Genomic DNA, 27,721 nt, shown 5'->3' with positions numbered 1-27,721 from the left:
TAATACAGATTGGTTGGAAATCTTTTGAATTTCAACTAATTTAATAGTTTGGACTTTTTAAAAAACTTTACACTTCGTTGAGAGAATCACAAAATGTCTATTTTCTGGTACTTGGGGGTTGTAAATGGGATTTGGAACATGTATGGTAAAGATAATGAACTTTATTTGGGGAAAAATGATGGAATAGAAATATGGATGAATGAAAGCCAAAGATTTCTGATTTCTTTTCAAAGAAGATAAAGTATCTGACACACTTAGCAGATTGAAAATTAAAATATAAATCTGTATATTTTGTTCTTTGCTTTTTTTATTCTTGTGATATAATTTGAAGAATATCGCTTGCTTGCTACAGTGTAGTCAGATCTATAAACAGGTATTGAATTTGTTTGAAAATATAATTTCTTCAAACTTCATTTTATATTGGAATATAGTTGAGTAACAATGTTGTGATAGTTTCAGGTGTACAACAAAGTGATTGTTATACATACACATGTATCTATTCTTTTTCAAATTCTTTCCCCATTTAGGTTGTTACATAATATTGAGCAGAGTTCCCTGTGCTATACAGTAGGTCCTTGTTAGTTATCCATTTTAAATACAGCAGTGTGTACGTGTCAATCCCAAACTCCCCATCCCCCAACCATAAATTCAGTCTCTAAGTCTGTCTTTCTTTTTTGTAAGTTCATTTGTAAGATTTCTTTTGCATATAAGCAGTATCATACATATTTTTCTTTTTCTGACTTACTTCACTCAGTACGACAATCTCTAGGTCCATTCATGTTGCTGCAAACGGCATTATTTCATTCTTTATAATGGCTGAGTAATATTCTATTGTATATACGTACTACATCTTCTTTATCCATTCCTCTGCCAGTGGACAATTGAGGTTGCTTCCATGTCTTGGCTATTATAAACAGTGCTGCATTGACCATTGGGGTGCATGTATCCTTTCGGACCATGTTTTTCTCTAGATGTGTATGCCCAGGAGAGGTATTGCAGGATTATATGGTAGTTCTGTTTTTAGTTTTTAAAGGAATTTCTGTACTGTTCTCCATAGTGGCTGTACAATGAAAGTGTAACATCAACAGTTCAGATTCCGGATGATAGTATGTGAAAATACTGACATCCACATTCAGAATGCTAGGTGTTGGCAATAGGTAGCCTGACTTGGTATGGTCAAATTAATCATTTAGAAATGCCTTTAAGCCTTTTCAGTCCTTTGAAATCATTGTGGGGAATTCCCTGGCAGTCCAGTGGTTAGGATGCTGTGCTCTCACTGCCAAGGGCCCAGATTCAACCCTTGGTTGGGGAACTAAGACCCGTAAGTCACTGCACTGTGGCCAAAAAATAAATAAATAAAAATAAAATCATGAGGGCAGTTATATTTGACCCTCAGGTAAGCAGAATCAACATCAGCGAGCTACCCTGATCACTTTAGGCCTTTCAGTGTTTTAAAGTAGACCCTAAAGACTAAAATCTTCCTGAATTACTTTAATTGATTGGTTTATCACAGGTGACTAGCCAGATAACATTTTATGCTGATAGCTCATTCAATGTAAGTGAACCTGCCAGTTATCTCAATTTGGGTAAGGCCACTTGCAACTTAAATTGCTGTGTTTCAGACTACCTGTGGTATAACATACACTGATTTACCATGCTTGGTAGATAATCAACTCCAGTTATTATATACCAATTTATTATTTACCCAAAAGCTTTAAAAATCTGAAATAGTTTAATCTCTTTTAAAAATAAAAGTGTCTCCTGTATACTATATAGTACTTTCCTCTCTGCTTGGTGGTGTTCAGCATCAGTTTGAAGCACTTTGAGAGTCTTGTTAGAGTATATCCCATCAGTTTCTATTGCTTTTCTTTTAGATTCCAGAATTCTAATAAAGACTGAAGTTTAAACAAAAAACAGAAAAAGTCAAAATAGAATATGAAATATGGCAATGACAAGGAATGTCAGCTTCTGAACTTTTTGCCTTTTCTTTTCAGATAAAGATACAGATATCACCATGAAAGGTAATGCGGATGACTTCGGCCTGAGAGACACCTTGAGTGTCGCATCAACTGATTCCTTTGCTTCAGCAGCAGAGGTAGGACATGTATGTTCCTAATGAAGATTTCTTATTCTTCCTCAGCTGGACATTACTGTTTTGCCATTGTGCTGTAACTCAGTTCAGTAGCCATTTATTTAGTATTAATTCTGTGGTAGATACCAGGATACAAAGATGAATGTACCATGAACATAAGTTCCCACGGGAGTGTAAAGTCTCTTTAGAGAGGTGGACGTGTAAACATAGACTTTAAGTGCACACTTTCATAGACTGTGGGTTATGGATGAGGCCCATCAGTGTGTTAGTGGAGAGCAATTCACCTTAAGAATCTTACAATTATTCAGATTGTTTAGCTGAGAAATCATGTTTCTAGATTTTTTTTCCCAAGGAAATGAGATTCAAAGATTTATATATACAAACTATTCGCAGTAGCATTTTTAATAATACTGAAAAACTGAAAACAGTGTAATGCCAAATTATGGAATATCCACAATTTGAAATATTATAGTGCCATAAACACGCTTCCAATGTTTTTAATGACATGGGAACATAAGTTAAGTGAAATGAGTACACAGAGTGTGTGCTTGTAATTTTATAATGAAGTAAAACCTGTATGTGGTGTATTACATGAGTATTTAAGCTGAGGGGAAAAAGGCTAGATATAAATACACTAATATGTAAGCAGTGGTGATCATAAATTATGGATAAATTATGGATTTATCAATAATTTGTTTTATGCTGAGACTTAAAATTTTTTATCTAAAGAGAAGGTTGCAAAGTGATCATCTGTTTATAATCTTTTCTACTTGAGACAGTTTTAAAAATTATATATGGCCAATTTTATCTTAGAATTATTTCATTTTTATGGTAGATTCTTAGATATTACTGCTGTCCTTTTTCATATAAATAGTATCACACATCTGTTATTGATGTGTGGATTCAAGCTCTAGTGTGGAAAGCTTAGGTATTCCAACACCCTTTTCCCTAAACTTTGATTCCGCCTTCTTTAAAGCTGTACAGACCATAATCTTTCATCCTCTCGATTTTTCTGCATATGTGTGTTTTAGCTATTGCTTACAGTGTCATCTCCTGAGTTCACAGTTTTACTTACATTTTTATAGTTGTAAGTTTGCAACACACAAAATATATCTACTCGTCTTATGAAGTAGCTATTTCGTCTGCTTTTTATGGATTGTTATAGACAGAGTTATCTTTTTTTTTTCCCCAGCTTTATTGAGATAACATGAAGATAACATAAACTTATAACATGAAGTTTAAGCTGTACAGATCAATGATTTGAAACATATATTTGGAATAATTGCCACAATAAGGCTAGTTATCACCTCCAGCACCTCACATGATTACCTTTTTTCTTTGTGGTATGAAGATTTGCTCTCTTAGCAGCTTCCAAGCATATGATACAGTACTGTTAACTAGAGTCACGATTCTGTACATTACATCCCTGGGACTTATTCATCTTCTAACTGGTAATTTGTACCCTTTGATCAGCATTTCCCCAATTTTTTCAACATCCTGCTCCTGGTAACCACCATTCTGATCCTCTGTTTCTATGAGTTTGGCTTTTTAGATCAAAATTATGTGGTACCATACAGTACAGTTGACCTTGGCACTACATAGGTTTGAACTGTGTAGATGCACTTATACATGGATTTTTTTTTCAGTAAATACATACTGCATCATCTGCAGTTGGTTGAATCCAAGGATGTGCAACTGTGAATACTAAGTGCCAACTATGGGACTTGAGCATCTGAAGACTTTGGTATCTGAAGCAGGTCCTGAAAAAGAAAATGGGGGGATGACTATTTCAACCACAGATGGGGTCAATTCCCCTAACACCCACATTGTTCAAGGGTGAACTGTATTTGTCCTTCTCTGTCTTATTGCACTTTACATAATGCCTTCTAGATCCTGCCCCATACATATTGTTGCAAATGGCAAGATTTCTTTCTCATGGAGGAATAATATTTGATTGACTATACCTACATTTATGTACACCACATCTTCTTTATCTGTTCATCAATTGATGTACACTTGAGTTGTTTCCATTTTTTGGCTATTGTGAATAATGTTGCAATGAACATGAGAGTGCAGATATCTCAAGATAGTGATTTCATTTCCTTTTGATACATACCCAGAAGTAGGATGCTGAATCATGTGGTTTAAGCTACAAATGTTTGATAAATTACAGAAACAAAATGCATGAATACCACAGGAAGGGCTCACTATTGGCGAAACCTCCTAGGAATGCTTCTAAGTATAAATGTATGATCTCAGAATGTGAATGTTCCAAGATCAATTCCTTTTTAAGAAATGTTTGTTAAATTATTTTTAATTGCACTTACTATATGCCAAGAACTTAGCAGGAAAAAAAAAAACTGTTTAATGAAGAAAGTTGTTAAGAAAATAAGACCAGAAATCCTTGGGAAGTTTAAACAGTTTGTGATAATTTGAAAGCTTTAATTCAGAATTATCAGAAAGAGTTTTTGCCTAAATATTTAGATTAAAGCAAGTCCTGGCATAGACTTTTCTCTAAGGTTGGTCAGTCATTTTTGAAAGTGATTAACAAGATTCTCCTGTATAAGCTTTACCAGACAATGGTTTGGAACCAGAGCCTTTTTTCTCTGAAAAGTCTTTTTTTTTAAATTAATACCTTTTCTGAGATATAATTCATATACTATAAAAGTTTACTCTTTTAAACTGTACAGTTGAGTGGTTTTAGAATATTCACAGAGTTGTGCAAACTTTCTAATTCCAGTACATTTTTATCACCTCAGAAGAAACTCCTACTTATTGGTAATCATTTCTTTTTCTCTCCTACCCCACTGTCCCAGGCAATTACTCCTGTACTTTCCATCTTTGTGGATTTGCCTATCGTGAACACTTCATACTAATAGAATCGTGCAATATGTGATCTTTTGTGTTTGATGTTCTTTTAGCAGAGTTCATAGCAGAATTTTCAAGTTCTGAAAAGTCTTTTTAATGTTAGGGTGCCACTGCATTGAGTACTCTCCTGACTTTCCTGTCTGTTAAAGAGATTATCATTTAATTGTTGTTGTTCACTCAGTGGTGGCCGACTCTTTGCAACCCCATGGACTGCAGCAAACCAGGCCTCCCTGTCCTTCACCTGCTCCTGGAGCTTGCTCAAACTCATGTCCCTCGAGTTGGTGATGCCATCTAACCATCTTGTCCTCCATCATCATTTAATAGGTAGAAACTAAAATTGCAAAGGGCTGCCCAGGTGGCTCAGTGGTAGAAGAACATGCCTGCCAAGCAGGAGATGCTGGTTTGATCCCTAGTTCAGGAAGATCCCCTGGAGAAGGAAATGACAACCCATTCTAGTATTCTTGCCTGGGAAATCCCATGGACAGAGGAGCTTGGAGGGCTACAGTCCATGGGGTTGCAAAGAGTGGGACGTGACTTAACGACTAAATAAGAACAACAGTATTTTTTAGCTGTAAATTTAGTTTTTCTTAGAATTACCACAATTACCATTGTGTGTCTGTATATAAATTTAATATATAAGTTGTAGGGTTCTCTTTATTTTTAAAATGTATTTATTTATTCAGCTGTGTCAGGTCTTAGTTGCAGCATGTGGGATCTTTCAGTGCATGCAGGGGCTTAGTAACTGTGGCACACAAGCACAGTTGTTCTTCAGTAGGTAGGATCTTAGTTCCCAGACCAGGGATTGAACCCATGTTCCCTGCATTGCACAGCACATTCTTAACCACTGGACCACCAGAGAAGTCCCTAGGGTTCTCTTTAAAGAGAAAGTTTTATTTCTTATAATTCAGATACCTCTAGTCATATTCTAAAATGAAACTTGGAAAGCTTTTGCTTTACCTCTCTGACTTGATAGCTCTTGTTTATAGCAACCCAGAATTATCTTATTTCCTCTGGGGTCAATTTTGTCTGTTTATCGTGGGCTTTCATTTTTGTGCTGATGGTTTTCTTTTCAAATTTGAAAGCTTAATTGGTGACTGGATTGATTTTCTCAAGTAGATTGTGTGGGATAACAGCCTTGCTTTATGTTTGTTTCTTCTGGAAGAGGTGAACAGGGAAGGATAACTGGGCTCAGTCATTTCTTTGAGGTTGTTGATTGGCATCTATTTCTTTAGGATGAATGATCTGGAGAAGCCCAATCATCAGGGCACGGCTGTATACAGAATAGAAAGGGCTTTACTCTGGCAGATCCATCTCTCACCCTGGCGGACTTACTTTCCCCTGGTGGTTCAAGTAATTTGTTTTGCTTTTTGGCCATGGCACATGGCTTGTGGGATCTTAGTTCCCTGACCCTCAGCAGTGAAAGCACGGAGTCCTAACCATTGGACTGCCAGGGAATTTCTGTTCAAGTAATTTTAAAAAAGAAATGTTCTCTGGTTGCAGATTTGTTTTCCTGTAAGCTGCCTTTCTATTCCATGGCAGAAAGTAGAATAAGCTATAGGACAGCTACAGTTATTTGGACACAGACTTCCATTTAAACTCCCATTTTCAATCCCTCTTCTTCAGTCCTGTCCTCATACCTGCTCACCGTGGGCCTGGTGCTCCTCTTTGACTTTATCCTCTCTTGAACTTGGGTTTCCCTTGTGGCTCAGCTGGTAAAGAATCTGCCTGCAATGTAGGACACCTGGCTTTGATCCCTGGGTTGGGAAGATCCCCTGGAGAAGGGAAAAGCTGCCCACTTCAGTATTCTGGCCTGGATAATTCCATGGACTGCATAGTCCATGGGGTCGCAAAAAAATTGGACACAATTGAGCGACTTTCACTCACTCTGTTGAACTTATTCAGGACTATGGCTTCCTCATCTCTTTCATCTGTCAACACACTTCCATTTGCTTTCCAGTTTTGGGAAGTCTGTGTATCTCTCCACTATTACATTAGTAACTTGTTGCTATGTAATAAACTACCTAAAACTTATTGTCCTAAAACCAATAAAATCCAGATGTGGACTGGGGGCTGGTGCCAAGACTGTAGGTCTGTCCCAGGTCTCAGGAGTGTGTCTTAAAGGGCAGGACCATGTGCTCCAGTTCGGAGGTTAATTGTCAGAGTCCTCGGTTTCCTAGGGATTAAATCAGTTAGGGGGCATGTGTCTTTTTGTTAGTCTATATTAGAGCCTTCTATATATCCTGGGGGTTCCCCAGTCGGGGTTTAATAGAGGCTCAAGCATTTTAGGAGTTTCCTTAAAATCCAAGGCTTATGGGGTAGTTTTCTGGAGGTCATGGGCCTTAGGGTTAGTCCTGTGAGAACTACATCCTGAGCACTGATCCAATTCTTGTTGTTTTGGTATTTAATTCTAAAGTCACATATATTAGATAAGAAATGACTCCTGGACTGAGTGTGCCTACCAAAGGCAGCAGTCACCATTTTTCAAAATAGAAAGAGGGTCCTGCTTGAAGAAACCATCAAGGAGAGGCTCTCACAATACAAGAACGTTGGTCTGGGCTTCTAGGCACCCAGATGGCCATTGGGGGCACCTACACTGACAAGCAATGTCCCTTTACTGGTAATATCTCCATCTGAGGGCAGATCCTGTCTGGTGTGGTGACTAAGACGAAGATGCAGAGGACCATCTTCATCCCCTGAGACACCTCTATTAGATCCAAAAATACAGAAAAACACATCCATTCACCTGTTGCTCTACGTCAGGGGCATCCAGATTGGTGACATTGTCACAATGGGTAAGGCTGCCCCCGGAGCAAGATTTTGTGAGTTAGCATGCTCAAGGTCACCAAGGTTGCCAGCACCAAGAAGTGATTCCAAAAATCCCGAGACTGGACACCTGCCCACTCCCCCAGTTATTTCCCATTCAACAGTAACAGCGATAGCAAACATTTATTATCTCGTTGTTCTGAGAATCGAGAGTCTGGAAATGGTTTATCTGGGTGGTTTTGACTTGAGGTCTTCTGTACGCTGTAGTCAAGTATGTTGGCCGGGGCTGTAGTCATCTGAAAATTGACTGGAGCTGGAGAATCTGCCCTAAGATTAGTTACATAAATGGCATGTTGGTGCTACCTTTTGGTAGGAAACCTATGTTTTTTATGGTTTTATGGACTTTTCAATAGGACTGCTTGAGCCTTTTCATAATATGGCACCTGGTTTCCACAAGAGAGAGTGAGACAGAAGCAGTGATTGTTTTGATGTAGCCTCAGAAATCACACGCCATTATTTCTATCTGTTATTGGTTACCCAGGTTAGCCCTCTTCAACATAAGATGCGGTATGAAGTACCAGGAAGAGAGAATGATCATGAGTGGCACTTTATCTTTTATTTTATAATTTAAAAATGTATGTTTATTTGGCGGCATTGGATCTTAGTTGCAGCATGCAAGATCTTTCATTGTGGTCACATGTAATGATACTCAGACTTGGTTGCCCCATCGTATGGGGATCTTAGTTCTGCGACTAGGGATCGAACCTGTGTCCCCTGCATTGGAAGGCAAATTCTTAACCAGTGGACCACCAGGGAAGTCTCATGAGTGCCATTTTAGAAGGCAGTTATTGTAAGTTTATTTCCTTTTTTTTTCTTTTTTATTAGTGAGATAGGGGATATAGTCATCCTGCTTTCTTTATAAGTCCTATTTATAATTTTAGGTGGTTATTTTGAAAGGAAAATGTAAATGTTAAAAATAGTCTATATTAAAATTGAACTTAGCCTATTTTATGATCCAACTTATAATAGTTCTGGGACTTTGGACATTTCTTTCATGGTTGTTCAGAGGCTTTTAAAAATATTAGGGCTTTTAAAAATATTACTTCACATTCAGCAGTCATTGCTTGCCAAAGAAGATAAGGCCCAGTCTCTCTTGCATCTCTTGGAAGGCACAGGGGAAGTAATTTGAGATCTTAAATAACTTAGAGATGAAGGGCATTTCAAGTTTCAGCTAGCAAATAAAAGAACCCTTTTTCATGGTGAATTACATGTTTCCATATGTGGGGATTAAACTGTGTTACTGACTTCTGCTTCTGAAGTAACATCTCAGCTCTAGTAAAATGTTAACCTTTTTCTGCAGCCTTTTAAAGTTTTTAAGAATTTCGTCCAAAAAAATCTTACTATAAGATATACTCTAAATGAGAATTTAAGCCATCATTTAGTGATTTGCTTTAAAAAAATCCAATCCTAATTTAATTTAGGATTTAAATTAGTAAACTCTGCGTTGTCATTGTCTCTTAGGAAGAGTTGATGATAATGTTAGCTAGTGTCAGATCTTCAGTGTGACGTATTTTCACAGCTGCAAGCTTATTTTAAGAGACTTATTTACATAGTCACCCCAGCCAAACCAACAAATAAGCAAGATAGACTAATAAATCAAGACTTGACTCTGGAATCTCTTATTGTTGGTTTTGTTCACTTCTTATTAGTATAAAGTATTTTATGTAGCAAATTTAACTGGAGCCCTAGTTTCCTCTTTAGGATTTTTTCTACTGGTAGGTATACATAGATCCTGTTTGTTTCAACAGTGATACAAAACATTAAACTATTTACTATCTAAAGAATTTCCACACTAATTTTTTAAACTGTTTTCTTTCTTTTTAACCTCAAAACACTTCCTTTAGCATAATCTATTTTCTGTAAAATATAAAGGGAAATATTACTTAAAGCAGACAGTATGTAAAGTCAGATATTGTCATTTCTGTCTACTTTTTTTTTTGCCACTGGACTAATAGACATATATATATATATATATACACACTATCCTAAATAATGCTGACACTTAAACTACTCCTTTGGATTTTTGGATAAGGCTGATAGTAGAGTACATATCGTTTGATATTTAAAAGTACATATAAGCTCTGGAATAAATGCCTGGTTATAAGTTCTGCCATTTAGTAGTGGGCCTTGGGGCAAGTTCCTGCTAATCTAAATCTCTGTTTCTTTACCTCTGAAATGTAGATAGTAATTTGTTGTTGTTTAGTCGCTCAGTCGGTCCAGCTCTTTGTGACCCCATGGACTGACTGCAGCACGCTAGGCTTCCCTGTCCCTCACCATCCCCCAAAGTTTGCTCAAACTCAAATCCACTGAGTCAGTGATGCCATCCAACCATCTCATCCTCTGTTGTCCCCTTCTCCTCCTGTCCTCAGTCTTTCCCAGCATCAGAGTCTTTTCCAGTGAGTCAGCTCTTCGCATCAGGTGGCCAAAATGTTGGAGTTTCAGTTTTAGCATCAGTCCTTCCAGTGAATATTCAGGGTCGATTTCCTTTAGGATTGACTGGTTTGATTTCCTTGCTGTCCAAGGATTCTCAAAAAAGCCTTCCTCCTTTATCAGTGGTTGTAAAGAAGTGAGATAGTTGAATATTTAGCACAGCACACTGGGTGGAAATGAAGTGCCAGAACTACAGCATGGAGAAACACTTCTGAAATAGTGGGTAAAAGCTTCCAAAGATCTCCTCCACAAAAGCAATGAAAACTCTGGCAAAAATTGTCAGAAATTTTCAGAACTCTGAAAATTAAACACTTGTAAAAATTCAGAGAGCATTTATTTAAGGACAATGGCTGAATCTCCATGGGAAGAGTGAACTTTGTAAATCTTTTCTTTAACTGTTAAAAACTTTTGGCTCCACTCAGTCTTTGCTGCTGCCTGAGGCTTTCTCTAGTTGTGGTGAGTGGGAGGTTGCAGAGCATGGGCCTCTCATTATGGTGGCTTTACTTGTTGCAGATCACAGGCTCTAGGGTGTGCAGGCTTCAGTACTTGTGGCCCATGGGCCCAGTAGTTGCAGCTCACCAGCTCTAGAGCTCAGGCACAGTAGTTGTGGGTCAGCTGCCTTTTAGCATGTGGAATCCTCTTGGACCAAGGGTCAAACCTGTGTCCCTTGCGTTGGCAGGTGGACTCTCAACCACTGGGATCACCAGGGAACGCCACACTGTAAACTTTTAACTTGTTCATTTTCCATCCCTCTCTCCAGAGGAGTCTTGAAAACCAACAGGTTCACCACTGTAGTGACTGTGAAAATCAGGGGCTCAGCAGCCACTGGAAGAAACTTAATAGCTTTGGAGCCTCCCAAAAGTCCCATCACTAGAGAATTGTCACCATTTGACCTGTATGGCAGCTCCTTGCAAAGCTCCATTCTAAGGATTTGTCTTTATTTGACCAGACTTAGAGCTTGCTATGTACAAAGTTTCTATCCCTAGAATCTTGTTGAAAAATATCAGCGGGGGTTAACACTGCAGCTGCTTGAAGTGGTAATACCATCAGAGCTAGTAAGAAGGTGAACAAAAAACTTAAAGGAAAAATTAGGCAATGAGATGTTTATAGGGAGCTTTGAAAAGCTCCAGCATATTCCTGAGAATCTAGAAGGCCACAAGCATGTGCAGGGCTATGCATGTGTCCAGGGAAGACCTTAGAAATCCCTAACCTCTCACCTCTGGCCAACCTTCATGTTCTGCACAAAACAAAACTTAAGATGGACAAAAGAAAAAAAAAGCAATTAATTGGTGTTTATCAGAAGTAGAAACTTTTGTGCTTTAAAGGACACCAACAAGAAAGTGAGAAGGTAGTAGAATGGGAGAAAATATTTGTAAACCATGTAGCTGATAAAGGTCTTATATCCAGAATATATAAAGAACTGTTGTAACCCAGCAATAAGTGGACAAATAACCTAACTTAAAAATGGGCCAGAGATTTCAATAGATATTTTTTCCAAAGAAGATACACAAGGGCCAATAAGGATATGAAAGATATTGCACATCATTATCATTAGAGAAATTTAAACCACTTCACACCCACTAGGGTGGCTATAATAAAAAAAGGTGGACAATAACAGTTGTTGACAGAGGTGTGGAAAAAGTTAAATCGTTATACATTGCTAATGGGAATGGAAAATGGTGCAGCCACTTTGCAAAAACAGTTTCCTCAAAAAGTTAAACACAAAGTTACCATCTGACACTTCCATTTTTTAGTTATATACTCAAGGGAATTGAAAACATAAAAAACTTGTTCAGTTCAGTCGCTCAGTCATGTCCGACTCTTTGTGACCCCATGGACTGCAGCACGCCGGGCTTCCCTGTCCATCACCAACTCTTGGAGGCTACTCAAACCCATGTCCATTGAGTCGGTGATGCCATCCAGCCATCTCATCCTCTGTCGTTCCCTTCTCCTCGCGCCTTCCATCTTTCCCAGCATCAGGGTCTTTTCCAGTGAGTCAGTTCTTCGCATCAAGTGGCCAAAGTATTGGAGTTTCAGCTTCAGGATCAGTCCTTCCAATGAATATTCAGGACTGAAAAAAACTTGTACATAAATGTTTAAAGCAGTCTTATTCATGACTATCAAAAAGTGGAAAAAACCCACAAGTCTGTCAGCTGTGGAAAGGATAAACAAAATGTGATATACTCACACAATTCAGTCATAAAAAAGGATGGAGTACTGTTATATGCTTCCTTATAGGCGAACCTTGGAAACATGATGCTATGTGAAAGAAACCAAATGCAAAGTGCTGCATGTACTTAAATCTGTCTATATCGTCTCCAGAGTGGAAACTCCACAGACACTGAAAAATTATTGGTTCCCAGAGCCTGGAGAGAAGGGAGATGGGGAGTGACTGCTAACAGGCAGAGGGTTTCTTGTTGGCATAGCATAAAAATATTTTGAAATTGCAAAGTGGTGCTGATTGCATAACCCAGTGAATGTACTAAAAACCACTGAATTGCATACTTACATGGGTGAATTTTATAGTATGTGAATTATATCTCAATAAGGTATAGTTTATTTTATTTTTAAAAACCAAAAACTCCTACAGCATTCTATTTAAGTGGATCACCTGGTATTGCAAAATAAAATTGCTCTGGAGTTTTCCTGCTTAGCTGGCAACTCTGTAGTGTTTACAGTTATTTTTTAATGAACTGTCAGAAGGCTGGAGTTCCATTTGTTGAGTTGTTATGCTAGCCAGAGTACATGACTATTTTTCAGTTATACAAATGTTAATCAAAGATACATATAAGAAAAAAAATTCCCTAGAATTCACCAAGTTGAGATTATTACAGTATTTTTGTAGAAAGTTTTACTTAATATACAATCATGAGTTATAATACTTTAAAGCATTCTTTGGATGATAAAAAAATTCTCTTTTATATCCAGTACTTCATCATCAATTATTATTGTTGATGAGCTGTGAAATACTGCTTTTCTGTACACTCTGTGAATTTAAGTAGTTGGATTCAAAGTAAACTAAGCTTGTTATAAAGTTTTACTCCTTACAACTGAATTTTGAAATAAAACGAATTCAGATCTTACTAGCTGTAAAATCTTACTGAATTATTTTCACATTTTAATCAGATTGAGTATATTAGTAAGATCCTATTTTTTATTTTTTATAATTTTTCATCCTGTATCAGTGTAGTCTGTTTTAACACACTGTATTCTTAGCTTGCAGAGCACAAAGAAGTGCGGCATAGCTACAGCCTGGAGTCCCTTTGCCACTGCCCTTTTTACGAAGAGGCCATGCGCTTAGTAGAAGAAGGAAAAATTTACTCAAGAGTGCTTAGGTATCATGCTTATGTTTATGAAAAATATTAAGATGCTGTTGATATGTTTGTCTGATATTTGTTTAAAATATTTATGAGAATAGGGGGAAAATGTTTTTAGGCTCAACACAATTTTTTAATGTATTTTGTCAGTATTGAAAAGACATGTGTTTTTTATTAAGGTCCTGAGGTTAAGCCTTATTCCAAACTTGTAGTAGTAGGCTTGATCTTAAATGCACTTTAACAGTTGTCTCCCCTGTTTATTACTTAGAACTGAAATGTTGGAGTGCCTAGGAGACAGTGATTTTCTTGCCAAACTTCACTGTATTCGACAGGCTTTTCAGGTATTTTTTTTTTAACATTAAGTGACTTCATCCAGCCACTCATCCCCACCCTCATGCTATAGAGTCCAGCTGAATATAAACAGGACAACTCTTTGCTCTTTATTATCCTTATTTGTAATGGCAAATAAAAAGTACTGTTTATTTTTCCTCCCTGCTGTCTCCCTTCATTTGTCTTCATTTGTCATCCTCTCCTGTAACTTCCTGGGTCTACCGCATTTTGTCAGAATACAATATTTTGATGCTAGAGATGTGTGTGTACAAATAACTGCTTAGAATATAAGTCCTTTTTCTTATATCAATTAGTATGTGTTCTAGAATTTTTTCACTTAACTCAGTTGTAAAATCACCAATTTCCTAAGGTAAAATAAGGTCATTTAACAACAAAATTGTCTTTATTTTTCTGTTCTAGAGTTGTGTAGTTATTTCAAATTTTTCAAATATTAAATTGAACAAATTTAAATTCAGATTTATCTCCCTTTAATCTTTTAAAATTTTCTGTTCAAGAGCTCTTTTTATTCTAGTTACTTAGGACTTTTTTATTCCTGTGGTGTACCTGCTGAAATAGTACCATATACCATGTATTAACTGTATTAGGGTTATTTGTACATACATGTGCTATAAAGTCAGATATCCATTCAAATTAACTATAGGTTTCCTTTTTTCTTTGGGGATGGATATTTTTCAGGTAATTCTTTCAGAAACAGCCAACAGGATATTCCTTGCTGAGAGTGGAAGGAAAATTTTATCAGCGTTAATTGTAAAAGCACGAAAGGTAAACTTGTTTTGTTAGCAAGTTTATTTTATTGTTATTATTTCAATTGAACTGATGATTAAAATCATTAAATTTTTAATAGAAGATAATGTTTTTTTTAGATATTTATAAAAATTCACATACTAAAAATAAATAACCCCCAAAGTATTTCTGCTTGGGTTGATTTATTTTCTGAGTATAAAGTTCATACAGTTTTGAGCAAGTTGATGAATATATTCACAGTTTCCCATTAAAAAATCTGTTAATGTCATGGTAAGAATTATCATTAAGTCAGCTATATGGCCACCACTATTATTATTTCTGATACCTCTTTTCTTATGCCTCCCTCAATCCTGTTCAGTAAGAAGGTCCTAAGAAATAGTGTAGATCTCAGAAATCTGGAAATACAAACTGAACTGCCTCTCACTCTTACTCATCTTCATGGGTCTGAATGAGGCAGAAGCAATGGCAAGAATTTTACTAATACTATAAGGAACCACTTTTCATTTATGCAGGATGTGTCTAGATGATGAAAAAAAAAAGAAACCTCAAACAGACTTTCCTGAGCCATTTGAACACCTGGTTTTCAAACACAATCCCTTTGAACCTCAGTTCCCTCATTTGTATAATAGAATTATATTTATGGTACCCTATTTCAGAGTTCTTATGATGATTAAGTAAGTGATAAATAGGAAAACATATTTTAAAAGTGCTATATAAATTTGCAGTTTAGTTGCTAAGCCGTGTCTGACTCTACAGGATACGGTAGCCCTCCAGACTCCTCTTTCCATGGGATTTCCCAGGCAAGAATGCTGGAGTGGGTGGCCATTCCATCTCCTGGGCATCTTCTGACCCATGGATTGAACCCACGTCTCCTGCACTGGCAGGCAGATTCTTTACCACTGAGCCACCAGGGAAGCCCAGTATAAATTTAGGATCATATTAACTACTTATAATTTCCAATGTAAATCTTAAAAAAAAAAAGAAACAGAATATTTAATAATTATATGAAAAAGTTCCATAGTATTATAGTCAATAAGTTCAAATTAAAATAACACAACAGGACTTCCCTGACAGTCCAGTGGTTAAGACTCTCAGATTCCAATGCAGGGGGTGTGGGTTCCATATCTGGTCAGGGAACTTAAGATCCCACATGCTACGTGGCCAAAAGATTTTAAAACTAATAATAAACAAAACATAGTAGCCTGTTCTGCCTATCAGATTGCCACCACTAGAAAGACAGTGTTGGTTGCTCAGTCCTGCATGAATCTTTGTGACCCCACAGACTGGAGCCTGCTAGGCTCCTCTGTCCATGGAATTCTCCAGGCAAGAATACTCGAGTGGGTTGTCATGCCCTTCTCCAGAGGATCTTCCTGACCCAGGGATCGAACCCAGGTCTCCCTCATTGCAGGCAGAAAGACAGTAAACTCAATATAAATCTTTCTTGGCCTTCCCAAAGCTGATAAACCCATTGATTTGAATTAGAGTATGATTTGCACTAGAGTTCCTCCAAAAGGAATAGAACTCTATCAAAAGCATCACATAGTATCTTCTGTAACCAAGTTTTCATCTTAAGGACTAACCTAAATAAGCACATATATTTGAGTAGTAAGCATTTGCTTATGACATTTTACTTACATTCTTAGTCTTGACTTCTACAAAATGTTGGACTAACAAAATAAACCAAACAAATATGACATGCCTTGAAAATGTTTTAATTGTTACCTAATAGAATGAAGATCTTACAAGCTTACTTGAAGAGTATATTTACTTTGAGGGTTTGAGCATTGTTATAAAGTTGAGATTAAGATTAAAGTGTGTTTTCTTCTGCAGAATCCAAAGAAGTTTGAAGATGTTTTTGATGAAATGATCTATTTTTTAGAGCAGACTGACCACTGGGATAATACTGAAATGGAACTTGCTGCTAGAGGAGTAAGTCAGATTTTTTATAATATTTATCCCCTTTCATTATTTATATATAATATTTACATAATTTGAGGCCACTGTTTCCTTGTCCTTGTTAAATGACAGTAAAACCAATTTTGTGATGGTGATTATGATACAGTCGTAAACAATAGCAACCACAGTCTTTATATATTGGGGCAACAATTGAAAATAGTATATTTAAAAAAAAACCCTTTGTTCCTTCTTGCGCTTTTTCCTTCCTTCCAAAACTCAATGAGCAGAGCCTTTAGCAGAGTGGTAATGGTAACCTGTGTAAGGGTGGTTTCAGATAGGATAGTGGCAGCTCAGGGGAGATGGGGGATTGGCTACATATACAGGATCAAACAAAAATACATATATTGAGAATAATCAGAATGAGATTTCTCATGATTAGAGAAGTGAGGTATAAAAAGCTAGGGTTGGAATTGGAGCTATTAGCGTGAATTCATAGTTTACTAAATAGAGAAATAAATAGGAAGGTTTGCATATACATAAACATACATAAACTTACTAACTCTATTCACAGAGAGGGTCTAGGAGCAAGAACACCTCAAAGGAAATTATCTCTAACACACAGATCTTGGCTTCTAAGTCCCACTCTCCGCTAAAAGGAACTAGGACTCCTTGGAAATTTGGCTGATTTCAGCACTAGAATACAAAAAGCATGTGATGAGCCTGGAATATTTTGTTGTAATGGAAGCTTAAAGAATGAGTTTGCAAGGGGCTTTCTCATTGAAAGGCTTTCTTGGCAGAGAAAACAGTAGATGCTGAAACACAGAGGCACAGTCTTCACAGTCCTTCTTTCTCTGGTGTTCCTTCACTCAGTTAAGAACCTCTCAGTACCTAGTTCACACGTGGTATAGCATATAGTATAATACAGTCTGCATGAATGAAAGAGTAAGAGATTCATAATGTGGTGGGGAAGACAGGCAGATATACCAGTAATTAAATGACAGGCTTCCCCTGTGGCTCAGCTGATAAAGAATATGCCTGCAATGCTGGACACCTGGGTTCAATCCCTGTGTTGGGAGGATCCCCTAGAGAAGGGAAAGGCTACCCACTCCAGTATTCTGGCCTGGAGAATTCCGAGTCGCAAAGAGTTGGACATGACTGAGTGACTTTCACAAAAATGACAGAGCAGAAAGAGCCTGTAGATACTGTAATAAAAGCACGGACAAAGGACTCCTAGAACAGAGTGGAGGGAGAGATTAATTTCACCTGATGGGATCTAGGAAGGAACAACTAACATGTGAGTTACAGTTTTTGGTTGTGAGTTGTTTTCAGTGTTGTCTCTGCTCTTTTAACCTGATTCAACTAAAAACGTGCTGCTGTTGTCATATATGAAGCCCTCACTCAGACTTTATTTCAGTTCTCTGTAATAATAATTTCTATTTAACTTACAATTTAATGCAGGTAAAAAATCTAAACTTTTATGATGTTGTTTTGGATTTTATATTAATGGATTCCTTTGAAGATTTAGAAAACCCACCTACATCCATACAGAATGTAGTAAATAATCGCTGGCTAAACTCCTCCTTCAAAGAAACTGTAAGTGATGGTTCACATTTCTCAACATTTAAATTTGATAAAAAAGTAGTCAGAGCTGAGACGATGAATAAGATTAATATATATAAATATATGTCTGCCTGTAGAATGACTCTTATGGAAACTGAGCTCATCCTTTGATATTGGGATCAGATGTGTGTGATATATAACATATGAAAGTGAAATTTTCCTTTGGGCTCGTCTGTCAGTCCCTGCCTTGACTTTGAGGACCCAGTATTTCTTTAGATCTCAAAAAACACTTGGGTTTCAAACTAGGTCAGGCCTAACAAAAAATTGTAACTGAAATGACTCTATGACTAAATAGAAATGTAGCGGTTTCAGTGAAAAGATGATATATATTTTTTTGGAGGAAAATACAGAGTTTCTTGTTCCCAAATACTATAAAAAATTCAAGTAGAAGGGAATTCCCTGGTGGTCCAGTGGTTAGGATTCCACACTTTCAGTGCCAGAAGGCCTAGGTTCAATCCCTGGTCAAGGAATGAAGAACCCCAGGCATGGACTTGCAAACCCCTCCCCACTACACACACACACAGATGATTAAGGTAGAAAAAAATAAGAATGTGCAAAAATAAAATGGGTTTAAACTGTATTGTATGCTTTGGATATTTTCAGTTTCTGTTGTTTTTTTGTACTCAGATTTCTATTTAACTTTTCTTTTTGTTGGGCTGAAGTGTGTACCTTGAAGTAGGTGGAATTAATGAACGTTTAAATCTTTAGAAAACTAAAAAAAAGTTTCAATTGGGTATTACAGAGTTATTTTGGAAATGCCTGATACTACATTTTAAAGCATTTTTTCATAAATCCACTTTTCCCTCAAAGTATGTTTAACCATAAAAGGTGGATGTTCTCCATTTCTGTAACTGCTTTGGGACAGTGACCTTGATCAAAGTTAGGTCATGCCACAGTAGGGTCAGTTTTCTTCAGAATCCACTTCGGTGTTTTAGTTCCTGTTATTAGGGATGTCTCTTAATTCTTTATTTGAATAAAACTTTTGGCTCAACTCATAACTATTTCCAGCACTACTACAATTCTTGAGGAAAAAATGTTACTTGAATTTAATGACTGAGTTCCTTGGCACCAGAGTTCAGCCTTTCTCTGTCAGTGGCTTTGAATTTAATTTTAAAATTTATAAATACCTTTTCGTTAATATTTACAAACAATAGAAAGAACATGAACTAGTTCTTTTTAGTTAATATTTTAAACAGTTTAGACCTTTTAACTTTGAATTTCTAATAAAAGTCACTCTTTTTTAAATGGAAAGTTCATATAATTATTCATTTAAATCTTGCTTTTTCTCCTGTGTATATATTTAGGCTGTGGCTTCAAGTTGTTGGTCAGTGTTGAAACAGAAAAGGCAACAGATGAAGGTAAAACTCATCACATCTTGGACTTCTTCATAATCTGAGACTCTTATTGAAGGAGTGTCTGTGTGTTTTCGGCGGGGGATGGCAGCTCATAAGCCCTGTCCTTCGAGCTCGATGAGTGATCTCTTGGCACTGGGTTGGGTTCTCTGTTTTTGAAGTTGGAAACAGAGTTTTTGCTTTATATTTTTTCACTTAATGATATTACAAGATTTAAAAAATTGTTTAACATAGTGGATTTTATTTTGTGTAATCCCATTGAGGAAGGATGATTGATTCTTAAAGCTGCTTTATTTAACACCAAAAATCGCCTCAAAGTCTATATTCTGTGCCCACATTGCACACCCTCCAGCCCATCTCACCCTCCACACACTGCTCTTGCCACACACTCCTTTGGTAAAGGATGGACTCGAGTGAGACTGGTTCCAAATGCCACTTGTCAGCCATGGCCTGGGGCAAGTCTTAACCTTCCTATGCCTTAGTTTCCTCATCTCTAAAGAAGAGCATAGTATCTACCTTGTGGGGTCTTTTGTTAGGATCAAAGTGCTTAGAGTAGTGCTTGGCATAGTACATTATGCAAGTGTCGGTTATCATTATTATTTTGTATGACTTGCCCACTGACCTGTAGTATTTCATCATGTCCATATTTCTAAGCCTGAGCCTTATAACTTGAGATAGTGTTTCTGAGGGCAGTGTTTGAGCATAGTCCTCACAGCATCTGCAGGAGGGTGCTTGTTACCAATAATTCTGGAGACCATATATTTGAATAACTGTTGTTTAAAAGATGTTGAACAGGGATGTATTGTAAAACATGGGGAATGTAGCTAATATTTTGTAATAACTGTAAGTGTAATGTAACCTTTAAAAATTGTATAAAAAATGAGGGACTTCCCTTGCAGTCCAGTGGTTAAGACTCCATGCTTCCACTGCAGGGGGCGCAGGTTCAACCCCTGGTCCAGGGACTAGGACCCTGCATGCCCAGCAGCATAGCCAAAAAAAAAGAAGAAAAAAAAAATGTACAAAAAATGATTCCAAAGACCCTGTGTTTTAAACAAGTTCCCCAAAGATGATTAGAAACTCTCATGTTTGAGAAACACTGATTTAGGGCTGGGGAACAGACTTGTAGACTTGGGTTTGATTTTCATATTCACTGGTATAATCATAGGTAAGTTACTGTCAGCTGACCTTCAGTTTTTCTGTTTGCAAAATGGAATTAATACTTGCCTCATAAAGCTGCTGTAAAGATGAAAGGAGGTAAAACATAAAAATTAAAAGAGTAAATATGTAAAAAAAAAGTAAATATATAGAAGTTTAATAAATAGTATCCATAATAATAGCAATTGTTATAGAATATTATTAATAACTTGTTATTATTATTATTATACCTAACCTTATTTCTTCTTAATATAAATCTTGTGCCTTGGAGTACTGTTCTTCGTGTACCCACAGATACCTATATATTTCACCTCTTGGTGTACTACTTCCTATACCTGGAATGCCATACTCTATCCTCTGTACTTAAATAATTCTTACCTACTGTTGAGTTCAGCTTACATTACTCCCTGGTGCCTGTGCTAACTTCTTACCTGTCTGAATTCCTAGTATAGTTAATATAAATATAGGATTTAGAATTTTAATATATGCAGAACATCTCTTAGACTATTGTCAGTGTATCCATGAAAACCTTTTGGTCTTTACTTATTTGTGAGTTAGGATAGGTTTTATAACCCCTCTGAAGTCTCACTTTTTATGAGTGATAATGATGTTAACATGACCTACTTTTTCAGGAACATTTTATTAAATTAAGTAGAACTTAGCTCATTATCTGGAATATAATAGGTACTTAATCAATGTAAACTTTATTTTAGTCTTTTTCGGATAATCTAAGTAAGTGAGTAGAAGTTCTTCAGTTCTACTGAACTAGCTAAAACCATGGTAGTCTCATTACTCCTAAAAATTGTACTGCTAAGGAACATTGTAGCATTATTGTTATTGCTTGGTAACAGCACTGTGATTTCTTTTTTTATGAGGTGAAAATGCCTTTAAGAAGTAATGTTTTCAGCACATTGAAATTGTTGGATAGATTATGAAAGGTTCCTAAAACATTCTGTGACTCCTAACTGTTCCTTGTAAGTTTATTAGACTGGCTTATCATTGACCCTTGGTCTGTCCTCAAAAAGAGCTGGTCATATGATGGCTAGCAAGCAAATCCAGGAAGGCAAAAATAATTTGTTTCTCCTTTATTTTGCAACAGATCCCAGATGGATTTTTTGCCCATTTTTATGCCATTTGTGAGCAGATCAGCCCCGTCCTAGCCTGGGGCTTTTTGGGTCCTAGAAATTCTCTCTATGATTTATGTTGCTTCTTCAAGGTATGTTCAGTCATTGAATCATTTCTTTTTTCTAAATTGAAAAAAAGTTTTACTGTTTCTTTTTGCTTTTGTAGAGGAAAGAATGTTATTTAAATATAAAGTTATAAAAGTCATTCATGCCAGTGGAACAGTTTTATATAGATCTGTGCTTTATCCTGGAGAAGAGACAATCCCATTCACCATGTCAATTCCTCTGTAATAGATACATGTTTTCATATGTGTTACAATGTTAAACAAGTTGCTATAGATAATTCTTCATGCCTGACACTTTTGAAATTTGTAAAACAAATAATATCTATTTTGTTGCACAGGTAGCAGTTTAAAAATAAGTTCTGGTTCAAAATAATGTGAATGATAAAATCCTAGCTATAAGAAAGAAGATGGGAGTTTAAAATTGTATTCTAATGTCAGCAATTTAAATTGACCAAAGCACAAATTGCATCTTGTTGCAGAATTTTCTGCCTGGCACAGTGCCAATAAAAGTCTCACTATTTAATAGTCCTTAATTTAGGCTGAGTTTAAAGGAGCAAATAAAAGTAAATATAATCAAGTATAAATTTGAAAGTTTTTGATATTTGGAGTTTTGGATGTTTTTCTCTACCTTTCATTTAAAAAATTAAATTATTTTGTTTATGTGCTATTAATGTAGCATTTATGTAAATTGCTTAGGACCTTTTTTTTTTTTACTGTCATTGAAAACTCATACATCTTTGATGCATTTACTTGACCTCTCAACTGTAAGGTGGGTGTTTAGTGGGAAAACTTTGGACTGGGAATTGTCTACCCTTAATGAACATTTGTGACTGTGGGCAAATCATGCTTTGTTCTCCTCATCATCTGTAAAATGAGGGGACTGGACAAGCTGATTGCCAACAACCCTTCCCAGATATAAAATCTATTGAAATCTATGATGTGCCTTCTTAGTACTTCTTAACATTTGATTTCTGGAGCTTCCCTAGTAGCTCAGATGGTAAAGCATTCGGCTACAATGCAGGAGAAATGGATTTGATGCCGGAAGATCCCCTGGAGAAGGAAATGGCAAGCCACTCCAGTATTCTTGCCTGGAGAATTCCATGGACAGAAGAGCCTGGCAGGCTGTGTGTGAGTGACTAACACACATAACATTTGGATTTCTGTAGGATAGAAATTAAATATTCCTGTTTGTTTGTTTTCTTGTTGTTGCTCTTTGGAAATACTTTTTTCCATCACAACATAACAACCTGAGACCTAATAGTAGTATACAAGATGCTTAAAATGAGTTTCAGCCTAAGTATTAAGCTACTGAAATGAAATATCCTTCACCATCTTCCACTGATTTGAGACCTGAAATTATTTTTATTTTTTACATCTTAACTTTTTTTGGCACAGAAAAATAGACATTTGGAATTTATAATTATTGGAAACAGTTTACTCTTCTTCAAATGGTACCAGTGCTCATAGGTAACACTGAAAACTTCAGTTATTGGGAATGGACTAATAATAGTAGACCCTTACATTTATATAGTGTTCTAGTGTTTACAGGCATTTCTCAGAGAGCTCTTTTTTGGTTGTTGACCATTACGTCCGCCATGAGTAGTAAAAACAACAAGTAGTAACTAGCCCTTATTTTACCGAAAAAGAAAAGACCTTCCAAAAAAGTTGAAACACTTTTCCACTGAGATTTGAAATTAGTAGTGGAAATGACCCCTAATTCAACATTTGTTACAATATTATTAACTATTTGGATTTAATATAATTTTGGTCTAACAAGTGCCAATTTGTTTTGTGTTCATTTTCCAGAATCAAGTTCTTTTCTTTCTTAAAGACATTTTTGATTTCGAGAAGGTGCGCTATTCCAGTATAGAGTCTCTAGCTGAAGACCTCATGCAGTTGCTTATTCGCCGCACTGAACTTTTAATGGCTTGTCTTGGAGCTGATGCACTGAGGCATACAAGTAGCTGTTTAAATAGTCATGTTCCTGTTCTGCCCAGTGGCCTATTAGAAGCCAAAGTACAATAAGTACCATAAAAATCAGATAGTTTGAGTGTGCTATGAAATATTTTAAGGTAACTATTAATTTTGAAACATATATTACAGAATTGGTGGATATGGACTCAGGGAGGATTAAAAAAACCTTGTGAAGGATGAGTGATTGTACTGTACTTACACAGAAGTTCTGTCTTTGAATCCCTGTGTAGTGTATCCAAAGTGTCTTTTTACAAGCTTTTAGGTAATAATTGTTGTGAAATGTTGTTTATTTTATAGAAATATAGCTTGAATTGAAACCAGTATGTGGGAATTAATCAATTTGTTGTCTTCAAGCTGTCTGAAATGTCCAGTTTCATTCTCAAAAGCTTTGTTTTTATGCTTCACACCTTGAAGATACGTACTTTAGCCAAGACTTTTATGGCCCACACATGCAAGAATATATTACTCCTAGTGTCAACGAACTTAACTTTGCCTGAAAATGTATTTTTAATTGTAAAGTTGTTCGTTGTTTAATCTAGTTTAGGCAGTAGTGGTGTTTAATATGTACTGCTTACATTATTACTTGTGCATTTGCTTAAGTATTTGAATCAAAGAAATTGTAATGGCTGAGTATTGTTATAAAACATTTAAATGAATTGCCACTGAGAAGTTTACAAGTTTATATTAGATTTACTAAAGTTTCCAAAATATATTACTATTGGTCCCATAAGTTACAATAGAGAGACTGAAGAAATTTCTTTTATCTTGGTATAGATAAGAGCATTTCCCTTGAATGAATGTTGATTAAAAATATAACATTTATTAACTATGACAGCAATTAAAATTTCTCCCATGTATTTTTGAGACTATCTCTCAACATCCTAAGCTATTAATTTTGACTTAGTAAAATCATTTCTTTTTTCTCCTTCTAAAAAACTAGCTTTTAGTTATTTCATAGAGAACTTAGCACACTTGAGAGTTTGTCATATTATGCCCATATTTTTAAAATATTCATTGACACTTTGAATCTTAGGGAGGTCTTAAAGAAGACTTTTTTCCCCCTGAATATAGAACAAAATATTTTTTAATGGTATGGAAGTATGTTTTCTTGTCCTTTGTGATAAATATATGAACAAATGGGTTGTTTGTATGAATAAGGGTCTGGAGTATATTAGATACTTCCACAGTTGTTTTAATTTTGTGTGTAAATTATATACCACTTACTTAGAGTGGCTGGCTCAGTATAACAATGGATTAGATTTGTTGATTTTGCTCCTAACGTGATCTTTATTCATTTGGGGAGTGAGTTATCCAGAAGGATCTAAAATATATATTTTTAAATGTATTTTTAGATTAAAGTGCCTAGTTTCTGATTAATGAGTAGAAAATGAAAAGTGGGGAAAGAAGCGTAATCGTTTAAGGTTTTAAGTCTATGTATGTGCCATATTTATGTAATATTAGTTACAAAATAGATTCGGAATCTTTATGCTAGTTGCATGTACTATATTCCATAGTGTGTAGGTTACAGCGTTAAACAATATGAAATATTGCTGTAATGTTTTTTGAGTATGTAGCTCCTGGATTCTTCTTACATGTATTCTTAATTTAACACTTGACTGTTCATAATTCTTATTATTAATGGAGGAATATCTTTAGATATATCAAAGCTAAAATTTCCATTATGTAGTATTTTGTATTTCATTTTTTAATTTAAATTCTGTGTTTTGGTTTCTTGCTGAGGTACCACTGACCTTGAAAGATTCACACGTATACATATGTCTGCAAATACCCATCCCTATTATTGTGTAAGCAAGACAGTTATTGCTTAGGTTAATTTTCCTGTTTGAAGGACTGAATGTTTTAAGCTGTGGTTTTATAAACAAAGCTATAAGTAAACTTAATTACTTTTTTATTTGAGTAGAATATTGTTTGAAATCTGTTTCAAAAAATTGCACTATTTAATAATGCTGCTAGTACATGAAACAACTCTGGGGAATTTACTTCATCAGATAAAATGAATGGCTTTCCAGAAGTTGTATTTTTCTCTTTTATACTTTACCTTTAAAAAAAATTGTCCATGTTTAAGAGATTGGTTTGTCATGTTCAGTGGTTGAGGTTGATTAGTTTCTGGTCACTTCACAAGCTACTACTTTAGTAAGATGCTTTCTTTGTGGCCTTTGATACAAGAGACAAAAATGACCAAATAGATTTTTAGGGTAATGGGTATAAAAAAAAACCCTCTCTATTGTAGGGAAGAAACTTGACTTTTCTAAAGAAACATCTCTTAAAAATGTTTCTAACCACTGAAGAGTACTTAAGGTGTATGTTCCAATTCCAGTTTGCCTTGAAATTGAGTTGAACAGATAAAGCAATGTTTTAAAAATATAAGTAAACTGGTCTAGAGCCTTTTAGGATAAAACCCTGTTTAACACTTACTCATGGTAGTATTATCAGAAAATTGCCTTTGCCACCATGAATCCTACTATCTGCTTCCCTATATAAATTATAAGAAAACCTTGAATTAATCATGAGAAAATGGATTTTTTTTTTCCCTCCTATTTTCTGGAAGAAAAAAAGTAAGTGTTCAGGTGATTTCTATTTGATAATTTTTCTTTCTCCTTTGGTTTCTTTACATCTTTGTTCAGCTAAAAGGCTAGTTATTCTTGAAGGATTACAATATGTTTATTAAATGTCAAAATGATTCTTTTTTAAAAAGAAGGCAAATTTTTCATACTGTTACAGTCAGCACCAAAGAACTTTTTCCTTCCCATAAGTATTTTTTATTTGCATCTGTTTGATTCTATTAATTTTTTCAATTAACTGACTTTATAAAAAATATTTGCAAACTTTTTCTTGCCTTAAGATGTAATATTTTCCACTTAACTGATTGCCTATGGATGATTATCTGCATTAAGAAGAATTCTTTAGCTTATCATTCCTTTAAACCTATGAGATAGAAATGCCAAAGTAACATTTAACATACTTCTCTGTGACCTTTCATAATCAGAAATTTTCAATTATGTTCATAACATAACTTGCTTTTATTTTTAGTGAACACATATTAGGGAGTTATTTGGAATATGTCAGTAGATTTCAAAGTGATTATAAGAATGACACTGAATTAAAAAAAATTTTTTTTTGCTTGGATTAAGCAAATTTAGAAATATCTCTGTATGTGAAACTGAAGAATTTATATAATCTGTGATTAATGGAAATAAGGGCATCCTTTCTTTGTTACTTGTGTTTATATTGTTGTTTTGCTTAGTTTGAGAACAGCTGTGTATTAGCTTCACTTGGCTGAAATCTGTAAGTGTGTCTATTTCCTAAGTGTAAAGACTGCATTCATTAATTTATGTAAAAGTAAAACACTATGGTAGCAGAAAAAAAAATAGCACTGACTCTTTAGCCAAAATAAGCACTGTAACATGGTATTTCTATATTGCCAAATAAAAAAGTGATGGTACATCTTACTGATGTATTGAGTACTTTATACAATACTTATAATTTGCAAGGTCACACTTGTCTCATTAAATCCTACGTACCCTATGGAAACTTTCAGACTCCATAAGACCACATATATAGGCATGGAGAATATAGAACAGTGCAGAAGTACTGAAATCAAGTGTGAAAGTATATGTTTCCTTTACATACTAACTGGGAGAGAAAACAGTTTCATGGTGAATAAAGGTAAAGTACTTGTGGTTTTTTTTAATTAATAATTTCAAGGGTTATGGTTAAAATTGCCATCAGACTCAGTATGAATCTATCATATTGATGGACATACATCCTTCCCTATTCAGACATACATGCCCCTTGCCCACCACTTGGTAGGGGTTCAGATACATTTACTTAAGGAGAGGGATGCTGCCTGGATACCGCTGATGATACTAGATGGAGAGAAGGCTTTTTT

The 27,721-nt window shown here is 35.7% G+C and overlaps 1 protein-coding gene and 1 pseudogene across 1 annotated transcript in view; both read left to right on the top strand.

Annotated features, from left to right (window-relative positions):
- Positions 1 to 27,281, top strand: part of MIGA1 (mitoguardin 1) — a 74,825-nt gene extending 47,544 nt beyond the window's left edge. The window contains exons 8-16 of the mRNA XM_040232526.1: positions 1,995 to 2,095; positions 13,430 to 13,548; positions 13,799 to 13,871; positions 14,557 to 14,643; positions 16,456 to 16,554; positions 17,980 to 18,114; positions 19,446 to 19,499; positions 21,748 to 21,864; positions 23,644 to 27,281. Of these exons, the coding sequence (XP_040088460.1) occupies positions 1,995 to 2,095; positions 13,430 to 13,548; positions 13,799 to 13,871; positions 14,557 to 14,643; positions 16,456 to 16,554; positions 17,980 to 18,114; positions 19,446 to 19,499; positions 21,748 to 21,864; positions 23,644 to 23,862 (1,004 nt within the window). The 3' untranslated portion in view covers positions 23,863 to 27,281. The remainder of the gene's footprint in view (positions 1 to 1,994; positions 2,096 to 13,429; positions 13,549 to 13,798; positions 13,872 to 14,556; positions 14,644 to 16,455; positions 16,555 to 17,979; positions 18,115 to 19,445; positions 19,500 to 21,747; positions 21,865 to 23,643) is intronic.
- On the top strand, positions 7,293 to 7,966 carry LOC120855400 (annotated as a pseudogene).
- Positions 27,282 to 27,721: the final 440 nt, after the last annotated feature.

The sequence above is a fragment of the Oryx dammah genome, unplaced genomic scaffold, assembly GCF_014754425.2.
Source record: "Oryx dammah isolate SB20612 unplaced genomic scaffold, SCBI_Odam_1.1 HiC_scaffold_28, whole genome shotgun sequence".
Classification (NCBI taxonomy): Eukaryota; Metazoa; Chordata; class Mammalia; order Artiodactyla; family Bovidae; genus Oryx; species Oryx dammah.
Note: the sequence above shows the minus strand (reverse complement) of the source record. Positions and strands in the feature narration are given on the sequence as shown.